This window comes from Tyto alba, unplaced genomic scaffold (genome assembly GCF_018691265.1).
Source record: "Tyto alba isolate M040663 unplaced genomic scaffold, T.alba_DEE_v4.0 Super-Scaffold_23, whole genome shotgun sequence".
In the NCBI taxonomy this organism is placed as follows: Eukaryota; Metazoa; Chordata; class Aves; order Strigiformes; family Tytonidae; genus Tyto; species Tyto alba.
Window position 1 is genome coordinate 6,969,590 of NW_024881297.1, and position 25,510 is coordinate 6,995,099.

At 41.4% G+C, this 25,510-nt stretch overlaps 1 protein-coding gene across 2 annotated transcripts in view; it reads right to left on the reverse strand.

Annotated features, from left to right (window-relative positions):
- Positions 1–6,261: 6,261 nt before the first annotated feature.
- RASGEF1B (RasGEF domain family member 1B) overlaps positions 6,262–25,510 on the reverse strand; it is a 35,458-nt gene continuing 16,209 nt past the window's right edge. For both annotated transcript variants that reach the window (XM_032997975.2, XM_032997974.2), the window contains exons 5-14: positions 20,102–20,314; positions 19,929–20,003; positions 18,585–18,680; positions 17,882–17,984; positions 17,055–17,134; positions 15,661–15,756; positions 13,592–13,687; positions 12,206–12,329; positions 11,484–11,556; positions 6,262–10,295 (exon numbers count right to left, since the gene is read on the reverse strand). In XM_032997975.2, coding sequence (XP_032853866.2) covers positions 10,271–10,295; positions 11,484–11,556; positions 12,206–12,329; positions 13,592–13,687; positions 15,661–15,756; positions 17,055–17,134; positions 17,882–17,984; positions 18,585–18,680; positions 19,929–20,003; positions 20,102–20,314 — 981 coding nt within the window. In that variant the 3' untranslated portion in view covers positions 6,262–10,270. The remainder of the gene's footprint in view (positions 10,296–11,483; positions 11,557–12,205; positions 12,330–13,591; positions 13,688–15,660; positions 15,757–17,054; positions 17,135–17,881; positions 17,985–18,584; positions 18,681–19,928; positions 20,004–20,101; positions 20,315–25,510) is intronic.

Sequence of the window (25,510 nt, forward strand, 5' to 3'; positions counted from 1 at the left end):
GTGTAAGTCCTGGCAAATTTCAACCCATTAGAAAAGGAGAGAGTATCATACGGCGTACCACTGAATTTTCAGAACCACTGAAAGATCTTTCATAGCTAAATTGACTTCTTTCATGGATGACTATGAAGTGTAATGGAAGATGTAAATGAGGCTTTAAATCTTAGCTTAGTCTGACAGGGAAAAGAAAGGTGTTACCTCTAAGTAGTACGGATGATGCACGTGAAGGAACAAGTCTGAACTGGAGACTGGGCATACACTAGCTCTGACACATCAAACTGTCTCACACAAATCATACTGTCGCTCCCTTTTCAGTTTGGGTCTAAGCTGAAGCCTGAAGTCCCAAGGACTGCACATGGGGTGAAAGAGAGCATCGCAGCACAACCTCTTGGTCCCCTAGGCAGCACAGTGGCTAGAGGAAGATGGAGTGGGAAATCTGATTTGCTTCTCCTCACATGTGAACGATTTTGGGAATCTCACGTGTGCTGGCTCTCCTCCTTTAGCAGTGAGAAATAGAGCATGCAAAAGCACCCCCCAGAAGCTGGCTTGAACAACCCACTACAACCATTTATGCACCAGGCCGAGGTTGTACGCCAGGCTCCCTGGCAATTTATATCCTTACACGGAGTAGCCATGGTCAGTATGGAGAAGGGTTCAACACGACATTGCCAAAGCCTTGTGGCCTGTCTGCTCAGTCCTGACCCAGGCTGGTCCAAACACCGGATGGCTAACAACGAATCTCACCTTTCTTCAGTCAGACCCTTCTGAGATGTGTTGCATCTTCTCCGTCCTGGTGGAGCTACTGTTCTGTGCTGACCAACCTTACAGCCCTGGGGGTAAATGTACTCCCTCACACCGCTCCAGTACTTTTCTTTCCCTTTGCCCTCATCTAATTGAGAAGGCCCATTCACCCCACATTTGTTCTGCCTCCCTATTGTGCAGAAGATAACAGGCTAGCTTTACATGTGCAAACAGAAACAGTCAGACAACCTATGAAGAATTCACAGCTCCTGTGACACCTTAGGAGCTAAAGCATTGGTTATACAGATGCAACCATGTGCTAAGCAAAGGCTTTCAAACGCAAAGGTCCTAGGACAGATATATATTAATACTATAGCAAAAGGGGCTTTGTAACCCTGCACAAACCTCTCCATTCCTATACACACACATGCACGCACATGCTTTTAGAAATTATGTACCAGAAAATGCTGGACCAAGCCATTCACCATAGCCAAGTGAAAAGCCACATGGTAACTTGATGTGACACATGAGATGGGCAGAGTTTTTTACATTCAAGATCTTTTGGTTTACGGATCTGCCATCTCTCCACATGAAATTCACCTGACTAGAAGGTTTTCAAGTAGTCTGAAGTACCGTAAACTAAAAATGATCAGGGAGAGACCTGGTTTTGTCAGTTGTTTGTGAAAGCAACTGATTCCTGACCAGGACTTCTCCGATGGGACCGCAGACCACCCAGCAGCTGCCCTGGGGTTCCCGGTGTCAGTGTGTGCACCACATCGCTCTGCCAAGCAGCCGCCCAGGACAGCCAGCTGGCCAAAATGCCACGTTTTCTGCGGGACCCAGACGAGCTACGTCTCCCGCTGTCAGCTCCAAATTCCACAGGCTGAAACCAGTCCGTTCTCCCAACCACTCCCCATCACCCTCCACAGGAACAAAATGATGCCCTCCCATTCGCCGTAATTCTTTACGTGAGGCATGGGGCAGCCTCACACAAGGGGTGCAGAAGCCACACCCCACTTTGGCCCCATCCCCCCAGCACCGGCACCCACCTGTGGGCAGCCTCGGGTCGGGACTGTGTTGCTGGTGCTCCCTGAGGCTGCTGCGACACGTGAGAGCCGAGGCACGGCAAGGCCTCGCGGCGCTCCCCAGGACTGAGGACAACAGCTCCCGCTGCCGCCGGTCTGGCTCCGGTTCCGACAGCCATGCGTGAGCGCTCCGCGTGCCCGATGGCCCAGGGGCGAGTGCCCCTGAGCCCTGGCCACGGCGGCCGCCCCCAGCACGCCACGCTGGCGCTCCTCACGGTGCCCCGGGCTGCTGAGGTGGTGCCCGGGGGGTGGTTCTCACCACACCAGAAAGAAAAGCTGCATTTTCTCACAAAACACCTCGTACGGCCATCCCAGGAAACTAAGTCTTGTCAACTGGGAATGACTATCTGTCTTTTGAAGCTGTGTCCTTCAATTTTCCTTCAGTTAGCCTTCCTACCTGCCAGGAAAACACTTGTGTGGCAAGGTTCTCCTGCTTCCTCCACAGCTCCCCTCCCAGCCTCCAGACTGAAAGGACAATCATTACATGATGGCCAGTTTGCTCCAGCCCTCACCCTGTCTGTACCCAGTTGAGGACTGTCTCTATCCCATGCAAGACACCCAGAAACTCCTCCCACAGTGTGCCAGTCCCCTGCCCCTTCAGTGGAATTAGCTGCAATATGGACTAAGTTAAAACGTGTCGGCAGAAGTTGAAGATGTGTAAATGAAGCAGTTCCTGGCTGCTGCACATGGGCTCAATCCAAACACATTTCTTCCTGTGGACCTTCATTCTTATTTCCTCAGCGCCTCCCACCTGTACCTCCGATTTGTTTCATTCCTATCACAAGAGGGCACCCTTCGCCTGACTACAGTAAATTTCCCATTCTCAGCTTGAAGGGCAAAAGCTGAAAACGGGGAAGTCCTTGAACTGAAATGGGTTTACAGGGAGGGGGGGACCCAAGGAAGAGCCACCAGTGAACAGTCAGTTGCACCTGCAGTGGCAGTGACCTCTCGTCGACTGGGAGTGATAAATATTCACTCTCCTCTGCATGATCCCTGTAGGAAGATGACTCCTGCAACTTTTAAAACTGAATTCAAAAGTAGCAGACTGAAAAGAAGGCATTTAAACACAACAACTGTATAACACTGCACTGAAAATGCTCTCTCAGTCATGCTGAAGCTAAGTGAAATGCAACCCTTCCTTTATTTCCTTCAGTGTTAACTGACCTCCAAGCAACTCAACTGCCAAAGTAACTTAAAACTATTTTGCCAGCTTATGCAAACAGCACCACTTTGGCCATCAGTTGCTTGGCTTTCTCCCCTGCCCATGAGGTCCCAGGCTCCTAGTGAGAATCCTGCCTGAAATAACCTGTTTGCCACAAGTACATGCATGTAATGGCCCACCTTGCCCCTTAGGCCTGTAGTACCATTCCAGACATGCTGAAGATTTCTCTCCGCCCCTCCCTGCAGCTTCTCTGGAAGGACCTGGGTCTCCCCTAGCTCCTGAGCCAAGCCTGCTAGTGGCAGGTGAAAAATATCTGATAGCCCAGGGCACTTGAATGCCTGCTCTGCCTGTAGTACACCCCCAGGGTGCCAGCTTTAGACATCACTGAACACTCAATAGCTTAACTATATGTCCGTTACTAGTAATGAGAGTTTACATATTCATCTCAGATGCTGGCACCTGCATTTAGATACCTTCATCCATGAGCCAGGTCCCACCCCCCGTATTGTAAAGGAAAGTTCTTTTAGACTGGCAGGCCACCAACATGAAGGCAGCGATACCTCCTTTCTCCTACACTGCTGTGAATTTTGGTTGAAATCTGAAGAGTAGTGTCTCATCGGGTTTACTCCCTCACTAACATTCCTGCTAGTACGTTTACCAGTATTTACCTGTTCAACACAGTACCACAGCTAGGTGTCACGGAGCAGTTCCTAAAGGTGATGAATGCTGACCTCTTCCTATTAACAGTGTGCACAGCCTTTCACACTACTCACAGGAAAAGAAAATATTCCTGCCTGGGTAGTTTACTGAGCCCTTTATACACTGAAGCATTTGAAGATGTATACGCTGAAGCATTTGAAGATGTAGAGCTACAAAACTCTTTCTTTGTTTGTTTAGTTGTTTTTTTTTTTTTTTTTTTTTTCCCAGAATAAATTCCAAGACCAACTGTCCAAAATCTTGGGGAGCAGAAACCTTTTTTTGTACCCCATTATCAGCATCAGTTGTTCCAGTTCCCTCAGGTTACATTACTTTGCTCATTTCCCCTTGGTTAGTTTTATACCTTTTGGTCCCTGAGGCCAGGCAGCTGTTTAAAACAAGCCAAGCCCCTGATATATTAATTTAATTACTAGACAACATATTCACAAATAATTACTGAAAACCAGATAAATATACAACTGCTGCTCTTCCCAAGATATTATGCACATTATGCAACTAGTATTATTTTGCAAGGCAGCTAATAAAAAGGAGAGTTTTATTTTTTCCAAAGAAAAGTAGCATTTAAATAATCCAGTCAAATATGCTTCTATTATATAAATGGAAATTCTGTGAAGACAGAAATATAAATGGACTAACATTAAATGCATGCTTTGCTTCTAAAGTAGGTGACCGACTGTTCTTAGAGTATAACAAGGATCTAATAGCATATCAACAAAAGGTGTACTGTGTTCTAAACCTCTGTATTATAAAAGTAACCTTCTGGGATTAAAATATTTGATTCTGTATGGATTCTACAGAACATTTTGTCTGTTAAAAAATTAACACTGTGATGCACTGTTCTCATACATTTACCTTTCTTTTTCCTTTAAACTTAATATAATGACATACCCTGCCAATATTGCTCCAGAATATATTTTCGTTACGGTCTTTTCTGAAACTTGCTCAACACGTACTGCAGTTTCAAGTTTTTACCGTAAACCTGTTGAAACAGACATTCACAGATCAGATCTCCTTAATACTCAGCCTTCAGAATTCATGTTGGGTTTTTAAATGAGATCTGTTCTCTGTGACATTGCTTGAGAATATGCAATGCTGCAAGAATGTTTTTATGGGGGACAAACAGCTTCTGAATGCTAGTTCTGCTGATTATCAAATTCTCTGGGCTTACACAGGGATCAAGCAGCATCACCTGCTATTTCCTCTAGGCCTGACTCTGAACTGCCACACAGAAATGAGTACCAAGAAATACAATACATTTGCTCAGACAGAAGTTAAGGGGAAACAGTAACATCCTCCGTTGTTAGCATCAGAGTAGATCCTTACTCTGGCAGCAGCAGTAGCAAGAAACAGCATGTTGCATGCACCCAATCCTTTACTTGTTTTTTCTCATGTTTCACATACTAATTTTCTAAACTATCACCTAACCACACTGGTATGTGTATTCCTTACTAATTACTCTGATATTATCTCAACTTCTGCTGTCATATTACCAGGTTACTCTTGTTGGAATTTCACATTATTTCCTTTTAAGCAAAAGATCGCTATTGCCTGGTTTAGCAGATATAGCATATCTCTGACTCCCTTTATAAGAGTGTCGCTGTGGTATTTCTGAGTGGAGCTTCTTTGCCAGCAAACCTGAAGTTCAACTTACGCATGGCAAAGAAACTATTGTAACCTAAACTTTGCTTGCTTCGGCTTCTTTCTATTCAATACCACTGGCCACAATTAGGTGATGTTTGTCTCAGGAAAGGGATGCCAATTAATTTCCTACCAGATCCTCTTTTCTATTACTCCATAGATCCTCCTCTAACTTCTTTTATGGAAAAGCAGAACTGCAACTGTCTGAACTGTCTGGGGAAGAGGTCTAAGTGTAACTCCTTCTGAAATGACTGACTTGCTCCCAGCTCTAATTATTTCTGATTTTCTACCAACCTTTAGTAAAAACAGTCCTTCTGTATATGTTAAAATCAGCAAGAAACACAGTTTTTCACATGTATTCTGTCTTGCTTTCATACTTTTAATTTGGAGTAGGTTGGCAAGATTAGGAATGTGGAAGATGGTCCAGTTCTGAAAGACACAGCAAAGAAAATGTTAGTGTGCTTCTCTATTACTAGAGAAATAGTAAAACCCTCTGTCATGGTTGCATACACAAGGAGAAAGTAAAAAAGGCTCTGCCCAGGAATGTTGGCTGTTCAAATGTGTTAGTACCTTTATGGTTAAATAGAAAACAAAGTATCAAGGTGGTTGTTTCAATGCCTCCCACAGTAGCTTCAAAACATTCTTCCGTCCTTAGAGGCAGCGTTATCAATAGTTGGATCATTGATACAAGTGGGGTTGATCTGTTTGACAACAAGATGAGCTTCTTTGAACTTCTTTGCCCACAACATTCACTCTGTTCTGAATCACCAGCCTTGAACTTTCAACCACAGCTCTTTGTGATGGCCTTCTTCATAAACTTTTCTCCCAGGAAAACACATTTAAAAAGCAGTGAGGCATCCCAAATTTAAATTCTATAGAGTTATCAGACAATAAGGAAAAGCAGTTGAAAGGCCAAGGGGCTTTTTTTTTTTTTTTTCCCCCCACTAGTGTTTATTAGAGCTCCCTGGACTGGTTTATGGTTCTTTCTAAGGAAAGTGATTTAATCTTCTGACCACTAGACCAAAATTCAGGGCTTACAGAGGATCGTGCTGTAACACCAAGACAGATGCTTTGATTTATTTGTTGCCAGTGCACTGGCTCCAGGTGTTGCTTTCCACTGCAGCAAGAAGCCCACTTAAGAAGCACTTCCTTTTCCAACCTCTGGACTTCACAGGGCAGGAGAGAAAAGCACTAACAGAGAGCAGAAAATTCTGCCTCATTGTGTCATTGACACTCAGATTGCTTTGGCTACATAAATAATTGATGAAAAACAGCTGCTTTATTCACATTATCTTTTACATTTTTCTTCCTGAAAAGTAATGTCCCTGAGAGAAGGACTGTATTTACTCGGTAAGCCATGAGACATCTTTTTGGGTCATACTATAGCTAAAATTTTCTAATAAAGGAGAAAGAAAAAAACATGTTCTGGAAGAGCTTAATGCAGCACAGTGGAATAATGGCAATGTGTCTGTTGGTATCTAAAGACACACTTTCTGGCACTAAACTCTTGCTTCTAAACTCACTGAACTTTATCAATTTTGGTTATGAAGTGCCAGCGTGAAGTGTCAGTTTAACAGATGCCTAACAACAGTAACCGTGTAAATAGACTAGTTCCCTTGAAAATCCTTACCAGCAGTGTTCTCAAGCTAAAAAAAAATGATGACACAGGACCCCGTGACTATAAAGCACAAGTTAGGATACAGTTGCTTGGTAGAAGCAGGCTATCTGGATCCGACTGACAGCAGCAGGACAGATGCAGTGGCGAGGGAATGCATCCCTAGGGATTAGCCTCTCCTTTGATGTGGGGAAAATCTGCTCAGCGTGACCAAGGGCAGGCAGAGAGGAGCTGAGAGAAAAAGCAGACACCGGTCCACTACCAAGAGATTGTTCTTTTCCAGCAGAAATACTGCAAGAAGCCCACAAGGAGTCCTGCTGCACACAACTAGTGTAAGGAAAGCCACCCAAAGTGACAGCGAAAATAACCCAGAAGTCTTGGAAAATGAATTACATCTTATTTTCAAAAAAAAAGTTCTTTTTAGTGCTAGATTAAGTACCAGTTTCAGCTCTGTCAAGAACAGGATGTCTGGGAAGACTGGGAAAAAAAAAAAAAAAACAACACACCAAAAACCACATGGAGGTATAGGTCCTTGCTTTCTCTTTTAGAGATGATAGTTATCAATAGGCTTTTGCACATTATTGCATGCAACAGACTACCCTTTTCATGGTGATGCCATGACGCTGTATCCAAGTAGGAGAAAAAGGAAATATTTGGATAAGTATAGGTATTGTTCTTGTGGGCTTAGCCAGATATCTGGACTCTTTTGAACAAGTTGGTTCATACAACCCACAGTTTTTGTCTCTACACCACAAAGAAATAAGTAATGTTTGAGCCATTTACATAGGAGACTTCAGTGTTCCTTCTGTCCACACCTGAGTATCTGTTCACCGAACATCTGTCAGCACTGAGCTGTGATTATCCGTCCTGGCTGAACACTCAACTTGAAGAGTTAGTAAATTCTTGTAACTCCACATTTCAGAAAGGTCCCTGTGATGCTTCCTTTAGGAGATGGTTAGCCATAGAAGAGTCAGTCATTTTCTCTCTCATGTGCCACAGGCAGGTGTGAACGGCTGTTTCCAAGCCACCAGTTCAACAGTCTGACAGTAGCTCAGGAGTTTCAAAATTAAAGCTTGGCACACTGGCTGCACTGAATGATGGAGCAGAGGGTATAGTGCATGACAAGACTCGTGTTGTTCTAACATCAAACACTGAGTTCATTAATGACCACAGCAGACTCTGGCTTGCCTGCGGCTAGGGAATTTGCATTCCCCTTTCAAGCACCAGTCACAGGCTTCTGCACCCACCACCCAGCTTCTGTGCCAAGACAGCAGCTGCCTCCTCCACAGCAATCACTCTGGCATGTGCTGCCTTCTCGGCAAAAAGCTGGCCCACAAGACAACAGGCAGAGCCTGCACTCTGGAAAGAGGCTGTGTAATGCTGTTTCTCCTTTTATTTACAAAGGCTTCATTCCAACTGTATAAATAACAAATCCATTTCTAAACCAGGCTAGCAGTCAAATTGTATTACAGTGGTGGAGGGAAGGACAGAAGTTATTTTTACAGGTAAGCTAACTCATTGTTCAACCCTCTGGCTTTCCCTAGAACCAAAAATGTAAAAAAGCAGGTTAATGGGGATAGCAAATATTGCATCATGAAAGCTCATTTATGTACCTCATTACCATATCATTCTACTTCCAGAAGATGTGGAAGAGAAATACACAATTTCCCCCAGCTTCTCACATAAACTAAGTCCTGCCTACAAGCCTCAACAATGGGGGAAGGATGTAGAGGGGAAGATGGGAAAGACCTCACCTGATGAAAGCTGGGAGGTAAGTCTGTGAACTGCAGAAGCAGTCTCCTCCTTTCAAAGGGTTAGCCTCTTCCTCCTTCGCCCTGACTCAGGGAATGGGAGAGGAGAGGAATCCTCTACCACTTCTCTGGCCCTGGTGCTAGTGCTCATGGAATATGTAACTGATTTCCAGCACCTTGTACCAGGAAACAGGATTTAGTTAGGAAGAGCATCCCCATTGGTGAATGTTACTTCAGCATGTTCTTAGAGAATTCAAAAACTAAATACTTGCCTGAAAATGCAGGGACAGAACATAAAAAACAGCTTGCCTGAAAACTCAGGAGATGCAGTACAATGAATAGATATATTTATCCTTATTTCTTCTGTCAGGTTCTTCCTAGGATAAATAGAGTGACTAAGTATTCAGAGCTACTACAAACTTTTTAGGTGTGTGACACAGTGAACTACTTCACAGTCATGAACATAATTCATAAAGCAAACACACAGGGAGACTTTTGTTCACAGCTGTAGTTGGGAAGAAGCCTCATCTTTTTCTTTTGGCATCTTGCTATTTTAGTCAAAGGGGACTGTGTTCTCCATTATTATCCTTTCAAAAAAAAGCAATTATAAAAATGACTTGATAAAAATATACTTTCATATTTCAACACAGTTTGTACACCAGTTTCTCAAAGACTATTCTAGAAAAGTCAGCTTGTTCAACCTAATATAAGAAGAAGATCAAGTACAGAAAATGAGAATAAAAAAACCATCTAGTAAAAACAAGGGTGTCTGTAGCATGTAGTGGTTAGTTGTAAACAACTGAAAGACAGAAAGAAAAAACCACCCTAGAAGTTGTAAAATAGTCCAAGCAACATAGCTACTATACTTCCATAGCAGGTGTGTCTTCTACCACAGCCTTGATTTTTATTACTTTATATATTTTAAATAACTCAGAAAAATAATGAGTTTGCTTACCAGCAGCCAACTCAGAAACATAATGGAAAAAGAAAACAAATCACAGCCACCATTACAGTGGTGAGGAGAAACTCTCCCCAGCAGCCAATTTGTTGTGTCCAGTCCTTTCCCTTTTTAGCAATCCCAATCAGGCAAAGTTCCTGGCTATATTCAGCTTATTAGGAATAGGAAGTTCTTCATTGCAGACTTGGGTTTCACTGAAAGGAATGGTGATTTTTTTTCCCATCTGTAATCTACTACCAACTCTACAAGGTCCTTGTAGCAGCAAGATACAGCAAAAGGAAGGGGAAAAATATTCCATTCAGGTGTGAAATGATTCATAGGCAGCATCTGAGCTCTTCAAAGGATTCTGTCAGTGCTGTACTCAATCAATACTTAAGCCTGAATCACAGCTGAGTGGGCTGTGATTTTATCTCATCTGTCAGATGTGAGAAGCTGCCTGTTTGTTCTTGAATTAACTTGTTTCATCTTTGTTGACACAATATCACAACTGACTGCACATTTTTCATCATTTTGAATGTCACTCGGTGTACAGAAAAATAAACCAAGCCATGCCCCTTAGTAATCCACATAAAAAAGCAACAGCAGAAACAGCAGTTGTCTTGTGCACTAGACTCTGCCCAGAAGCGCTGACCTGAAAGGAAGAGGGAAATGTAAATAAGTAAATATAACCATTAGAATGATGTAAATCTTCTCAGACAGCTTCAGAGAGCCTCAGATAAGGATCCTGTGAAATTGAGGTTGTGTTACCACAGATTTTTAAGCTCAGAGTCTTTGTCTGTCCATCTTTCCTAGCCTGTGTAATGCGGAGTGTCTGTGCACTGATGTGAGTAACTCTCTTTCAGTCCTTTCCTCAGAATAACTGGGATTAATCACATGGAATTGTTACACCCCCCTGTGATATCCCATGAAAAACCAACATGGCCTGAGGAGAATCCTTAAGGCTGTGGTGTACAGTTGTCTCTCTGAGGTGCTGCAGAGTGGATCAGAAGAGCTGGGATGTTAATATCCATGGGTACCTCTAGGTGTTAACGTACCAGCTACCTGCCACAGTGACAAGAAAACCTGACTAGCGGTCAGTTCCTTGGGATATGAGTAGTTTTAAGACTAAAGTGGAGGTATGATTCAGGGGTGAAAACACAGATTGTTCATATATCTGTTCAATTCTGTCTCCATTTATGCACCTGATCAGTCTCCTCTGCTGCCATGAACTTTTTTTTTTTTAAAAAAGATGATTGGCTAAAGCATGAGCTAAAACACTGCCATAATGGTTCGTGTATCCTTCCACAATTAATAAAATGAAAGAGTTGATGAGGCTATGTTAAAACAGCAGTAGAAGAAAAGCCAAAAAATAGAATTTTGCTTAAATTTGGTTTTTTTCCCAGCCTGGACTCTAAATTGTTACCTGGTTTCATGAATGCATTTGCCCCAGAGTGATCTTTGTGCAAACCTCAACCTTGTGTGAAAGGCTAGGTGCATAAAGGGATGCAATAACCAGACTGCTCTGTATAGTATTTGTGAGGAAGTAGAGATTTTTTTGAATTTTAGAAAGTATTTTTTCCTACATTGAATAATACAAGAAATTGAGATACATAATTACTTATTCTAATTCCCATCCCCTAAGGGAGAGAAAGCTTGAGAGGGTTTAAGATAAAGACTGACTGTTCTCTTTTTTCCAAGAGTCCCAGATTGAAGGGGGGATTTACACTGATGCTGTGCCCCAGCTGTTGAAACGTAGCATGCCATTTGGTTTTAACTGTTTAATGCTTGCTCTGTAACCCATTCTCTTTATTTATTGATGTGAGTAACCTCTGACACAAACCTCAGTGCCTTCCATCTGTCCTTTTCAATGTGATTCTCAGGACTTTCACTCTCATAGGAAGCCAAGTAAAGTGCTGCAATCAGAAGCAAATACAGTATATTAGGCCTACTGGCATTTTAAAATTTGCTCTCCCTGGAAAGTGGACTAAAGTTAAACGAAGCAGGCTTGTATTATCCATCCCTCAGACTAGGGCTCCAAAATCCCATTAAGAAGTATAGCATTGCTTATAATTACATCCAGACAATACTAACAAACAGTGCATGAGAACAAAGGCTATCCTGAGGGAGAAGAAAACAACTAGTGAAAACTCAAAAGCACAAGAGTGGAAGGAAACACTCAAAAGAAAAAACTGAGCCCAGGGACATGGTGCTTTGTAAGTCCCCATTTTCTTTCTCAAACAGCATTCTTTAGTGTAAAGCATCCTGAAAGTCCATATAAATACAATTCAGATGAGATGATATTTACAGGGACCACCTATCCAATAAATTTTTTCATTCTATTTCAGAGAAAAGTATAATGTCAATTCTCACGGACCATGTGCACATAAAAGAAAAATCTTAATTTCTCTCTCATTTGCAAGGGAGAAGCATTTTTTTACTTGTCAGACAGAGACATCTCAGGACAAAGTCTTTCTTTACTGTGAGGAAGCAACAACTTAACATGGAGAGAGACTAAGCAGTAGCCAGTGACACCAGAACTGCTAGAAGTCCAGAGCTCCTTACCGTCATCACTGAAGACTGGGACAGTGAGCAGATACTGCAGAATCTTCCGATCCCTTTCAAAAGGACACTCCACTTGCTTCCATGTCATAAATTCACTGACTTGTTTTGCCAATTCCCAAAATTTCTGTCAGAACAGAAGAGAAAACAGAAGAGGTGCTATATATTGAACAGTTAGCCTGAACATTTTTTTAAAAGAGAGACAGATATCTTGGTTTAAGTCCAAGGCTTGGATTCTCCCTGGCTTTTAAACTAGAATTGCATGTGAACTCAGCTTCTAACTTTTGTGTTTCTGTTTCAAACTAGGATGACTTCTCACTCCACCTTAGTAAAATTGTTTTTATTTATGAATATAAATAGTAGATCATGATCTGCACTCAGTTTCTTTTCAAGGAGCTGATAACACTCCTTATACTCAACTTTTCAATTTGACGATGCTCATGCTTGTTTGTTTCACAGTGAAACATTTAGTAATTTTCACATCACAAGTCTCTAGATGCTCAATACTGACACTTTGAAATCCAGATGTTCCATTTTAGTTAGTTAATCTGAAATGCTCAATTTTCTTAATGGAAGTTTATGCCAAAAATAAACATTACCCGTGTAGTGTGTTGATGTCATTCATTGATAACCTCTTTTAATTAAAGTCTCAAGTACATGTGTGGATTCCTTGATCATCACATCACATCAATCACATCACTATGTGATTCCAGATCATCACATACTCTAGCTTTAGAACCAGGTTAATTCAGGCCAGGTTAAACCAGGTTAGTCATATGACTACAAGTGAAATGTCCTGTAATTTTGCGCTAGTGACCCAGGCTTCTTGAAAGTTGAAAGCACCAGAGAACAAATCATTGGGTAATCCACACTGCCAGATAGCAAGTGTGAAATCGGAAGCAGAAGAGCTACGGAAAGACAAGGGACTCAAAACTCCTTCACTGCTGCTCTATCACATGTTTTTTCAGAGACAATCTGTGACTTACATGTACAAAAATACTGCATACACCTTGACAAAGGATGAACTCACCTTTTGCATAGGGAATACAAAAAGAAGCTCTAAAATACTAATTTGAATGTTTCTGTCATTAAGTATAATAAGCCTGTGAGTTGAAATGTTTATATGAATTTGAGCATTGGGAAAAAGTTCAGACTTTTTTGCCCCCTAAAAAACTGTGACAATTGGAAAGGTTTCTATAAACACTCCGTCTTCAATAAAACTGCTTTTTCCTGGCTACCTCCCCGCTCCTGGGAGAAGTAACAGACAGACTCAAATTCCAGTCTAATTTTGCTCTCCCAAAATCCAGTGGAAGCTGAATCATGATCTGCTTCAGTTTTCTGCTAAAGGGGCTAACCCTGTACCTATACCGCAGGTGGTGCTCTACTTACTTCAAAATTGACGTGACCATTTGGAAGACGATTGGCACAACCCTCATTAAGGAAGTAAATATCTTTGATCAAGAGGCTGAAGAAAGGTATTACGATCTAAGAAAAGAACAACATTATTCTCAGTCTGGTCCTGAATCAAAACATAATGGTCTAAAGAGAAAAATAAAAGGAAGTCAGCTGGTATGTATGAAACGTAAGCAAAATACCAAAGGACCCCTCTTTCACTACACAAAAATTTTGCATTCACTACATCTTAAAATACATTATGTTTCTCTATAAAGAAAGTCCTCCCTTGGATGGTGAGCTAATCACTATAGTTTTATTTCCAACTTTGTGCCAAACATTGCCTTTACTTTGAACTCTTCTTGGCATGTAGCTCACTCAAGGTCACAATTAAAGTACCTATTGGCACTCCACTGCTTGTCAACTGTGGCTATGAGACATGTTTAGAACAATATACCTAACTCATTTCATTACCATGTCATATCCCTCTTGTTTTCACTTTCTCATTCTTCCTGGCAGATTCCAGAACATAAGAGCTCAGAGGTGCCTGCTTCTTACATGTAATTCCCGCAGAGTACTTCAGTGCAGCTCTCCCTCTTGACAGGAACTTGATTGGTAAATGAGGGGAGATGCACATTAAAGCACAACATGGAAAATTTGGGGCTAGCAGCACAAATGGCTTTTGAACTACAGTTCCCTGAGCTCATGCAAGAAACTGAACCTTGGCACTGACTGGCTCAAAATGAAGAACTTCCTGCCAACTGAACAAATCAAAGTATTTTTCTTTGGAGGATGCTGGAACATTCTTACATTCCTAAAATGATTGTATTTTAATTTGTATCCCATCAAAACTTTCACAGATGCACATTCTTGTTGCAATTGGGGATAAAACAAGTATCAGTTATCACTATTTCCCTGGAAGACTTCACTGCACCATTGCTATCTATACCTGTAAATTCGTTCTTTGAACCCTTAAAACTCACTTTTCTCTGAAAAGAAGTAAGCATCTTACATTTAAACTTCTGGTGCTTTGAACAATACGTGAACAGATGCTTAGGTCTCAGAAAAAAATCACTGTTTTTATTTACACCTGTAAAACAACAATATAGGCCAGAAGACTGCACATGGATTTGCTTCATCCTGCCTTGTAGTTTATTCTATGAGCACCAAGATCAGGTTTATTAAACACAGCATGAAGTCCTAATACTATATGCAATTGCTTCGAAGTAGGGAGCAGCTAGGAAGCTATGTGGCTCCTTTCCACAAGAACTACAACTGAGATTCTGCATTAATATGTGACCAAATCCAGTTTGTTTCTCAAAAGCTATTTTATTTTAAGGAGTAAAGAAAGATGTCACCTCTATTAACACATAGTTCACAGCCACTCTTGAATTTGGAAGGCTGATTTTAACCCACTGCATTACAAAACCACCTGACTCATCTCACCATTTACACTAAAAATCTCCAGAGTATATTTAAAGGTCACCTAAAGCCTGTACACAGGAAGGGGACTCCACAGAATTTAGACAGAAGCTCTGTCTAGATTTGAGTTTTAGACTACCTTTTCTCATTAAATTTTAAAGCTTTTCCACCCTAAACCATAAACCATGTAAAACTGAGCACAAGTAGCAGCTATAAGAACAAATCACTAGCAAACTCATTTCAGTCCTTAGCCTTTCCATCAGTATTATTGGTTTGCAAGATAAAGTTCTCTGTCAAAAAAGAAATGAGCTTAGACAATGTACTAATTTTATTTAAATAATCAAAGCAATCACTTACTATTTGCAGCTTTCAGTCAGCACCAAACTGAACTGGCAGCCCTAAAATGGTCATTTTCATTGAGTCACCTGGTTTCCTCAAATACTCCGCTTACTTTCTCGGTAGTTTACAGGTAATATTTAGACATTACCGATAAAGAGGGATTCAGTTCTGAGGCTTTTTACTCTTTTTAAAAGCCCATCAGGGGTAGAGTTGCTGAAAATCAGAATCCCAAGACAAAAGCTTACCATGCAATTTAACAAGCACATTCCATTTTTTGCCTACTGCCAAGTCATTTGTAAACATACCTTCTCTCTGTTGCTATGAGCTGTCAAGGACCTTTGAGCGGCTCCACGCAGAGCAGTTCGATAATTATAAAAATTGCCAGAAGGGTCCATCTGATGCTACAAGGCATGAAAAAATGTAAATAATGAACCAGTGGCATCACCACACACAATTCTTTTTCACTTGAGCAAATATTTTAAAAAGCAAGAGGTCTGCTGAACAGCACCACAAATGCAGCCTTTTAGAGGACTGCTGTATCTCTTTATCTGTTCATTCAATCAGAGAGAACTTTATTTTAAGAAACGTTCATTCAGCACAGCAACGGATCCAATACAAGTCAGGGGCAGGAAAGCAAAGGCAGGCTTCATGAAGCTTCTTTCTCTCTCCACAAAGAAGGTAGGCTCAGCTTCACTTCAAAGGCCAAAATAATGAAACTAAGACAACAGTGGTGCTTGGCACTAATATTCTGATCTTCCTAGTATGCAGGTTTCTCAGAGCTGATTCAGTTGGAATGTCAGAGTAAGATCAGACACCTGAAGCTGTTAGTACCCCCACCTCATTGCTCCAAGAGTGACTGCTGCACCTCAATGACTAGGACGACTGCATGGCTCACAAAGCCTGTCCTTAACCAGCAAAATCCAGCCTGCATAATAAGGTTGAATGAAATAGGGCTGTAACCTTAAGAGCAACATCCCGAGCTGTGCAGCCACCCTTGACACAAGGAAGGATATTTCCCACCCAAGGGTGGGGGAAGAAAGTGTGAGGTGGCTACAGTCAGCCAGTTTTGATCTGTTGTCATAACACAAGTCAAATCTCCTGATGATATCAATACACATTTCATGCTTGTGTCAAGTACAAAACATTACATTTTCTTTATCTTGCTAATAAATAACCCGAATGAACCAATTTCCTTTTACAGGAGAATAATTAACTTGTTGGTAAATAATCTGTTGGGTAAATCACAAACTCATACATTGCTGCACCTACATTATCTTTGACAAAGGTCTCTATTACCTGAAGGTAAATGGGAATCAATTAGTTCAAGACAAATTTCTCTGACAGGGCAAGGCTTACAGCTCAACTTGAATTCCAAAGGCAGACAGATTAGGCCAATCCACAGCATCTCTCTCAAATACATCTCCCTTTCAAGAGGTTGCCTACATTTTTTTTTCTTTTTTGTTGGTAATAATTCTTAGGAGGTGGTTTTGGGATTTAAAAATAATTACTTCAATTTCCTTCTTCCAAATCAAAAGAGCACAAGTTGCCTGAACGATTCATACTACATCTTCTAGAATTTCCATTAAGAACACAAATATACTAAATTAAGTATGTCACAAAGAAGCCAAACTTGCATTTTAGAGCAGTTAAAAGTAGAATGCTATTAACAGCCCTGTGTCCAAATATTGGTCAAACTTACCTCAAGAATATCAAATTTGGCTGTCTTTATTTTTGCCCAAGTTTTCTTTAACCGAGAGACAGGACTCATGTTCATGCCAGCTTGATATAAGAGAGAGAATTTGTTGGGATATTTAAAAATAAAAACTTTCAAGTAGCTAAGGCTAGTAAGTATTTCTAAAGCAAGGGAGCTATTAACAATAACAAATACTTTCAGCAGAGCTACTTAGAAATCAGACTCATCATTTTCATGAACTTCCATCATTAGGAGCAACTTTGGAAACAGTATCAACATCTCGTACACAATGAAATGTCTAAAAAAATGCTATGACATCATTTAATGTTTTGATAAAACAATAATATACAGTAGAAGAGCACAAATTAGTTCCCTCAACACCATCTCTTATGTCTTTCACTGAAAACTACACATACCTATGAAGTTCTCACATTTCAAATTAAAAAATATTCCTGATATTTTCCTATTAAGATATAAAAAAGGTGTGGAAATTTTTAATTACTAGAATATTTATGGTATGATAGAAATGATCAGAGACATTAATCCTCCATCTTACAGGAAGAGTTTCTATCCCAATTTAGCACTAAAGTTGGTTTAAAAAAGTGGGGACTTTGAACAGCTACAACGAAAACTTTGTTTTTTTGTAATTTACGCTATGTCAGTAAATAATTTCTTACACACATAACACTACAATAATGTTGACCAATTCTCCTCCACTTCCCCTCCCAACTTCACACTGCTGAGTGTGCTAAGCAGCAGACTTTTGTATAAGGCACCATGCTTCCTTCATCTGCACTCAAACAGGGACAGAACATCTCAGGACACATACTTACAGATAATAGCCATTAAGGAGTTAAAGTTGCCAATGTTAAAACACTCCCGTGCCACATCAATGAAATATTCTATCACTCTTGCTCTCTGCTTCTTCTTCACAGGCTGCAAGAGATGCCATCAGAATCATTTATGCTCAGCAGAAAACAGAGCACACTGACCCATCCACAAAAGAAACAACACCCCTGTTAAAAGTCTTTTCCACATGTACCACAACTTCTCACCATGCTTTACATGTAGAGGAAGCCACACTGTTGTGTTCAAAAGCCTTCAGGACAACAAAGACAACCCAGATGCCAGGCAGATAGAGAGCAAGGACAACAGGTAAAAAAAGCTCTGCCAAGAAGAAAGGTATGAAGAACAGTAGAGCAGAGAAGGGGGTCAGCACAGAGGAGAAAAAAGATGCCTCCATTCACATGGGGTATTCACAGGAGAGAAGGGCAGGCCAGATGCACTCCTCTGCTAAGAATGGCTAACCCAGCATAACATCACCACTGTGTCACACGAACAAGGCTGAAGCAGGAGTTTGATGCTGAAAACACAGAACTTGTTTCCTCTTCAGCCCTGCGCTGACTTCATCCACGTGGGAAAAAGTACAGAGCTGAGAGAATGAAAAGTAAAGGGCACACTGAAGGGGCACCTGGAAAGGCTTCACAGTTTTAAACAACTAAAGAAAATCTTTTAGCAGAAAATGTCTTTGCTCACCATACAGATTTCTGTTGCAACCAAGTAACTGAGCCTGTTAAACCATTCCACGTAGGCCTCCAGATTCCGGGTCTTCTTTCGATTTCCATAGCAGCTCTGCAGGCAGAAGAAAAATAGCAACTTTAGTGTAATCTTCATCTTTTCCCTGAGAGACACCTTTCCACCTTGCCATCCGCAAACACCATCAAGTAACTGGGAATAACTCAATTACCCAAAGTGAGAAAAAGCTTAAGAGGGAAAGCAGCAGTGATAATATTTGAGCACGCATAGCTTCTTTCTGAGCTGTTGGCTCAGTAAAGCACTCAAGCAGGCATGTGGAGTCCTTCACCTGCTCTAAGTCCTACCAGGACGCTTTAAGGACTTAAGATCGACTTATGCAAACAATCAAAGCTTAGTATCTACTTAAAGCTTCCTTGAATATGAGCGCTGTTTCAGTCCTCACTCTTGTCCCGTTGATATAGTAGAGACAACATTATGCTCTCTGCAAGTGCAGAAGGAAAACAGAGGCCAGCCCACTCCACTGGCACACTATGTTTAGATTCTCCCTTTCCTAACTAGTGCTATTTGTTCTGTAGTGCCTTGGAATGATTCCCACACCACATCTCAGGATTGCCTAAAAAGGCGTAGACAGCAGTTTTAGTGATCTCTACCTACAAAAACATTTTCAGAGGCAGTCTGACTGAACATCAAATTATAAACTTCAGTCATTTTATTCTGTTTATCAGTTTTAGGTAGGACAGTAATTCAAGTTTTAACTGCCTGGCTTTGGCACAGTTTATTTACAGAGCATAAGTCACCTTGAAGGCAGCACTCAAGGAGATGACAACCCTAGCATGGTTAGCTAAAAACACTGAGTCTTTGTGCTTCATCTCACATGCACCTAGAGCTCACAGCCCCCTTTTTGTGATGTGTCCTCTACCTGCAAATTGCCCCACTTCCCAGTTTAATGCAAAGAGTTCAGTTTACTAAAAGGAAAAACAGATGTTGCAAATGAGTAATGCAAAAGCCAAAGTTAAATTCATCTTTTTCCAGCTGTAGACCACATAGGTGGCCTAGAGAAAACATTCACAGGATTAAGTTCTCACTTAGCTTAAATCAGAAGAAAAAGCAAACGTGTTAATTCAAGTCCATTTGCTGGCTGAGTTTTGGAGCTCCAGGAGTTGTCCTCCAGGAAGAAAAATCATCAACAAAATTTTTAAGAGGACTACTAAAGCATTTTAATTATAAATCTCGTTTCTGCTGGTCCTCATTTATTGTTGGACCTCACTTCCAGCTCATGGGGCATGTGAGCTCTGGGATGTTAAATGCCGCAGTTCAAAGCTGCTCCAGATCTGCTCCAATTACCTTGTCATTATCCAAAGGATCCTTTTGCACAAACGCCTGGACAAATTCTTCTGGTCCAATATAATTGAGTCTCTCCTAAACAAAGCACACAAGCAGCCAAGTCATATCCTATATTAACCTGCATTTCAAAAAGAGGGGAAGGATGAAATCATACTTGAAGTATAACAACTCACAAGCTCTATGTGTGTCAGCTGCTGAGCTAACGTGTAGGGATCATTGCAGACTGTGATTATGTCCCTCTGCATGGATTGGGGCTTGGTCTTCAGAACCGTGAGGCGATCTGTGGACGTGGCATTAATTTTTGCAAGTACTTCCTCATACTGGCTAACAGTGGCAAGCTTCCGGATCAAGTTCTGGAGGAGCTGCTGTACGTTCTTCCGATACATCTGTCACGCCATGAAACAATCAGGAGACATTTTCAAAATGTGAAACGATAGTATTAAAGTCTGCATGTCACCAAAACAGATTGATGCTGATACCTGTGTTTGTTGCCAAGTTAAGATACGCTCCACTACATGAGTTTTTAACATTGGCATTTCATCAGACCAAAAGGAATTCAGTCAAGAATTTAACCACTGATTGTCTCATAGATTCGAGAGCAACCTGGTTAGCTCAAGGAAAAGCAGAAAAGACACGCACAATTTACTGCATGAAAAGTACCACCAATCACTGGACAAAATACAAGAAATGCAAATGTTCCATCGTCTCCTGCTTAAGGCCATGGAAAAAAAAAGATATATGGTCATTCAATGATGAAAAAAGGGCCTGCTTCTCTCTGGAGTAAATCATAGACAAGTTTCACTGAAGTCAGAGTTAAGACTTGCAGTAAAACAGAGAAAAAAGAGAAGATAATGCAACCATCTCTCTTTTCTTTCACCTTGCAGGCCTTTCCGTGTGACGATTTAAGTTAACAGGAGTGACAAATTTAAATAGGAGCAGGATTTGACTCTTAAGTAGATAGATCTGTGTAACTGACCCCAAGGTAGTTACTATTCCAAATTCCAGATACCATCCTAAGTGGCTGAAAAAAGGAGCATGCAAAACCTATTGGCAGCACAGTATAGTGTGAGCAGTCCAAGGCAGGAATGTTTCCTGTATTCTAACAAAATTCTTATTCCCTTCAAAGCTGCCACTTATACAGATTTCCAAATCTACTCAAATACAACAGCACTATCTTGGGTCAGAGTCATTGTTGAAGTCAGTTGCATGCAACCAAGGCTGAAACTGTTTTGCTACTGGGTAAATAATTGCTTTCTGTTTTGATGTATTTTGATTTTCTAGACAAATATGCACAGCATAATTTTTCACTGGGATGGGTATGAAGAGAACAAGGGGATCTACCTTTTCCTCAGGAAGACACAGAAGCATTACTTCAGGTGCTACACTTACATCAACAGGTGTTAGGTGACACACACAGAGACTTGCTGTGTTTGGGGGGGGGGGGGGGCTACAGTGGTGGCCCCTGTGAGAAGCTCCTTGGAGCTCCCCGGACTCCAAGTTGGACACACTTCTGCACCAAGGCTTAGACAATTAGCTGCACCTTTGCAATAACGTATTATAAAAAGGGGAACCTGGGAGGAGGAGTTGGAGTTGAGAGGAGGAGACACCTTGGGAAACACTGAGGTCAGTGGAAGAAAGGAGGAGGAGGGGTGCACTGGAGCAGAGCCCCCCTGCAGCCCATGGTGAGAGGGCAGGGCTGCCCCTCCCTCACCAGCCATGGAGGTCTGTGGTGGAGCAGATGCCAACCTGCAGCCTGTGGAAGACCCCACGCTGGAGCAGGTGGCTGTGCCCGAAGGAGGCCAGGACTCTGTGGGAAGAAGCAGTTCCCCCTGTTGTAGTTTGGTGCTGGGAGGACTGCAACACATGGGGGTGACCCATGCTGGAGCAGCTCAGGAAGCGCTGTGGCCCATGGGAGGGACTAATGTCGGAGAAAGTTTGTGGAGGACTCTCTCCTGCGAGAGTGGAACCACTCTGGAGTAGGGGAAAATGCGAAGACTCCCCCCTCCTTGAGAAGGAAGAAGTGGCAGCACTGACTGCACCTCCCATTCCCTGCCCCCTGTGTCGCTGGGGGGAGGAGGTAGACGTATTGGGAGCAGAGCTGAGCCTGGGAAGGAGGGAGGGGTGGAGGGAAGGTGTTTTCAAGATGTGGCAATGCTTCTCACTGTCCTACTCTGTGTGTTAAATGTTGTTGTTGTTAGTGTCTGAATTAAATTTATGGGTTTTTTTCTTCCCCTAATGAATGAGTCTGTCTTTTGCCCTTTTGCCCATGACCATAATGGACAAGTCACCCCTCCCTGTCCTTATCTTGATTCCAGAGACTTTTGCTTTATTTTCTTCTTCCCAACACTGCGGGGAAGAGGGGAGTGAGCAGCTGTGTGGTGCTCAGTTGTCCTCTGAGCTCAAACCACGACACTTGCTTCACTGATCCATTCCCTTCCAAATTCTTTGAGATTTAATGTAAGAGAACTTTATGAATCATTTTCTTGCCCAGCTGATATTCAACTGAGAATTAAAAAAAATCCAAAACACTCAGGATGAATTCTGACTACTGATGTAAATCATGTAATAATCAGTGGGTTAAGCTTTGAAGCAAAAAAATAAACCTTGCCCGAATTTGTGGTTCATGTCAACCCAGAACTGACAACAAAATCAGGGAGAAAATGGGTGAAGATACTAAGCTGAACCACCTAATTCTGGTCAATCTGTTTCTGTAGCTGGAAAACCCCAGAGATAAGGCAAACTGGCAGAGATACCCTTCAAACCAGAATAAGAAATCATGGTAATCAGCCCATATCTGATCTAGCAGCAGTTCAACATAACAAATATCCCTCTGTCCAGTGATGAGGTAAAACTCTCTTGGCACAGAGGCAGAAGGAAATGACAGTTTCCTCTCACACCTCATTGATGTATCTGAGCCCACAAAACCAGCATCCCTCTGCTCTTTTGAGCTTCAGTCTCCTCTTGAGCAAAGAGGCAGTGACCTCAAAGCATTCTGTGTGAGTATATGTATGTACTGCACTTTGCACACATAACGTATTTGCTGCTGGACTATTAAACTCATGCATTTTTTTAATATCATAGATAGATAGATAGATAGATAGATAGATACTTAACAACACACCAATGAACTCACAGAATATGTCTTTTATCAATTAGATATAAATTTGATTGTAGTATGGCTACCAGTCAGCCTAAACATATGGTCTTCCTCTAAATTAGGTTTACCTTTTTCACTTATTTCTCCCACAGTCTCATTATTGATTCTATATCCACACTGACAACGATGGTATTTACTTATATTTAAAAACCTCTGAGGATTGGACAGCATGAGAGAAAGCGATGAGACACTCCACTTTAAGGTCACTCTTTTGTGTCTGTCCTATATGGATAGTGACTGGAAGTACCATTACTACCTGCTAGATATGGAATATCCCATGTTAAATGAGTTTCAACAGTCAATCTCACTATATGATATCATGGTGGGAAAAAAAAAAAAAAAAAGATAGGTCAGTGCAATGTTGGGCTGCACATGAAAAGAGATCAGGATACAGGACGTGGCTTTGGTCTGACTGCATACACTCATCAAGTGTTTCACAAAAAAAGGCACTGATAAATGTTTATATGGAACTAATCAGGAAATGGGAGGCAACGGCTGATGGGAAAGATTTCAAAAGATATACCTTGAAATAAAGGACAGGTAAGTGGTAAAAGGAATGAGAACAATTTAGAAATATCTCATGAGCACAATGACCTTTCAGGACACAGAGGGGGGAAAAGTGGGAGGAATTGAATTAAATTGAGGGAGAAGAAGGGGAAAAAAATAAACCCACCAAGGTTTTTCCAAACATATTTTTCTGATGGAGCAATATGTTAGCATGGTGAATGGTTTTAGTTTGATTCTTACTGATAGCTCCTAACAGTACTGGAGCACAATAATTCCAGAAGTGAATTAAGAAGCTACAAGTAGAAGAGCTATAGTGAACAGAAGTAGGAAACACCACCTCTTTTGTATCGTTGAAGGTAATGACTCACACAAACACAAGCAGTCTGCAGAAAAGCAAGGTCAAGGAAGTTGCCATTTACTGTTCCAAGCAGTTCACAATAACACAAGTCAATTTACTGCGGCACTTGCTTTCCCTTTGTTTTTCTAAAGGAAACCTCAAAGTCAAAAAAAGCTCAAAGCTAGAGCTAGAAAAGATCTATAGCCCACTGCCAGAGTAAGATTGCTCCCTAGCGCTCATTTTCTAGCAGTTTCTATGTTTTCCTTTCCCCTCAGTAAATGATTTCACAGTTTAAGCTGTCTGTATTGCCAGAAACTTCACTGTAGACAACCCTTCCCTGTTGTCATTTCACTCTTGCATCCACCAACTCAACTTCCCCCAGGCTAAAGAGGTCTCTCTTTTTGTGTCAGTGGGTATTTTTCAAGTGAGTGTGAGTCCTCAATCTTACTACTTTTCCTTGAACAGAACTTCAGTTCCCTATCTTCTTATTAAGAGTACCCAGAAACAAAGCAACAGTGCAGGAGCACTGTACAGAAAAAGGTGCCTTCTGGCACTCCCACAGTGAAGGCAAACCTATCGGCTCCCCACAGCCCAAAGCCCCCTGTAGCTATCTTGCAGCATCTCTAAGCTCGTTCATCAAATTTGGTATCATTTTCATTTGTATTCTATACTGCATCTCACTTTCTTGTCCCTATTCCACACTGCATCTCACTCTCTTGTCCCATCTTCTTTAGTCCCTCCCCACTTTCACAAAATGCAAATGTATTTCAGCTTCCAAATTCAGTTTAGGTTTGTTCTTTTCCACCATTGTTTACAGTCTCTCAAGATCCTTCCAGGCCATTGGCAGCACTAACAACTCCTCTCAGTAAAGCTTACCTACATGCTTGTTAACATGCCGTTTGCTGCCCTGTCCATATTATTATTTAAAAGCTTATATAAGGAACACTAGCCCCTGAGGAACACTAGAAACGTGATGCCATTCAGCAAGTGCTCTTTGTATTTATAGCTCTTCTAAATGCCACTCCAGTAACTTTTGTAATCTTAGTATTGCGCCAACTACATGTGATCTACTTATTGAAACCTTGTTAACTGCCTTTCCATTAAGTGAATATAAGTCTTGGCTTTTGGCTGAGTTTATTTCAGTACTTACAAGCCAAGCATCAGTTAAGCATCAAAATATTTCACAATACTTCTGTGAAACTTTACTTCCATCTGAGAATTGGGACTTAGAAAAAGGTCAAGTGATTTCCTCATGTGCTCTATCCAGAGGCAGGAATATGGGAGACTACCTCTCTGTCTATATCTGATGCTTTAAGCGCAAGACAATTCTTCCTGGTACAGTTTTCTTTCAGAAACTTTTTCCCCAAACCTGCTATAACCCTTCCATTGACCTACAGGTCAGAGGCTCGATTCCAACACACCTTACACACACAAATTGAAGAAATTGTCAGCATCAGTAGGGATTTGTCAGATACGCAAGGCTTCCCAGCATCTTACCTAGCTTCTTCCAACCAGACTCACTAAAATGAAAAATACTAACAGCTACCAAGTTGTGTCTGCACAATATGAAATTATGAGTTT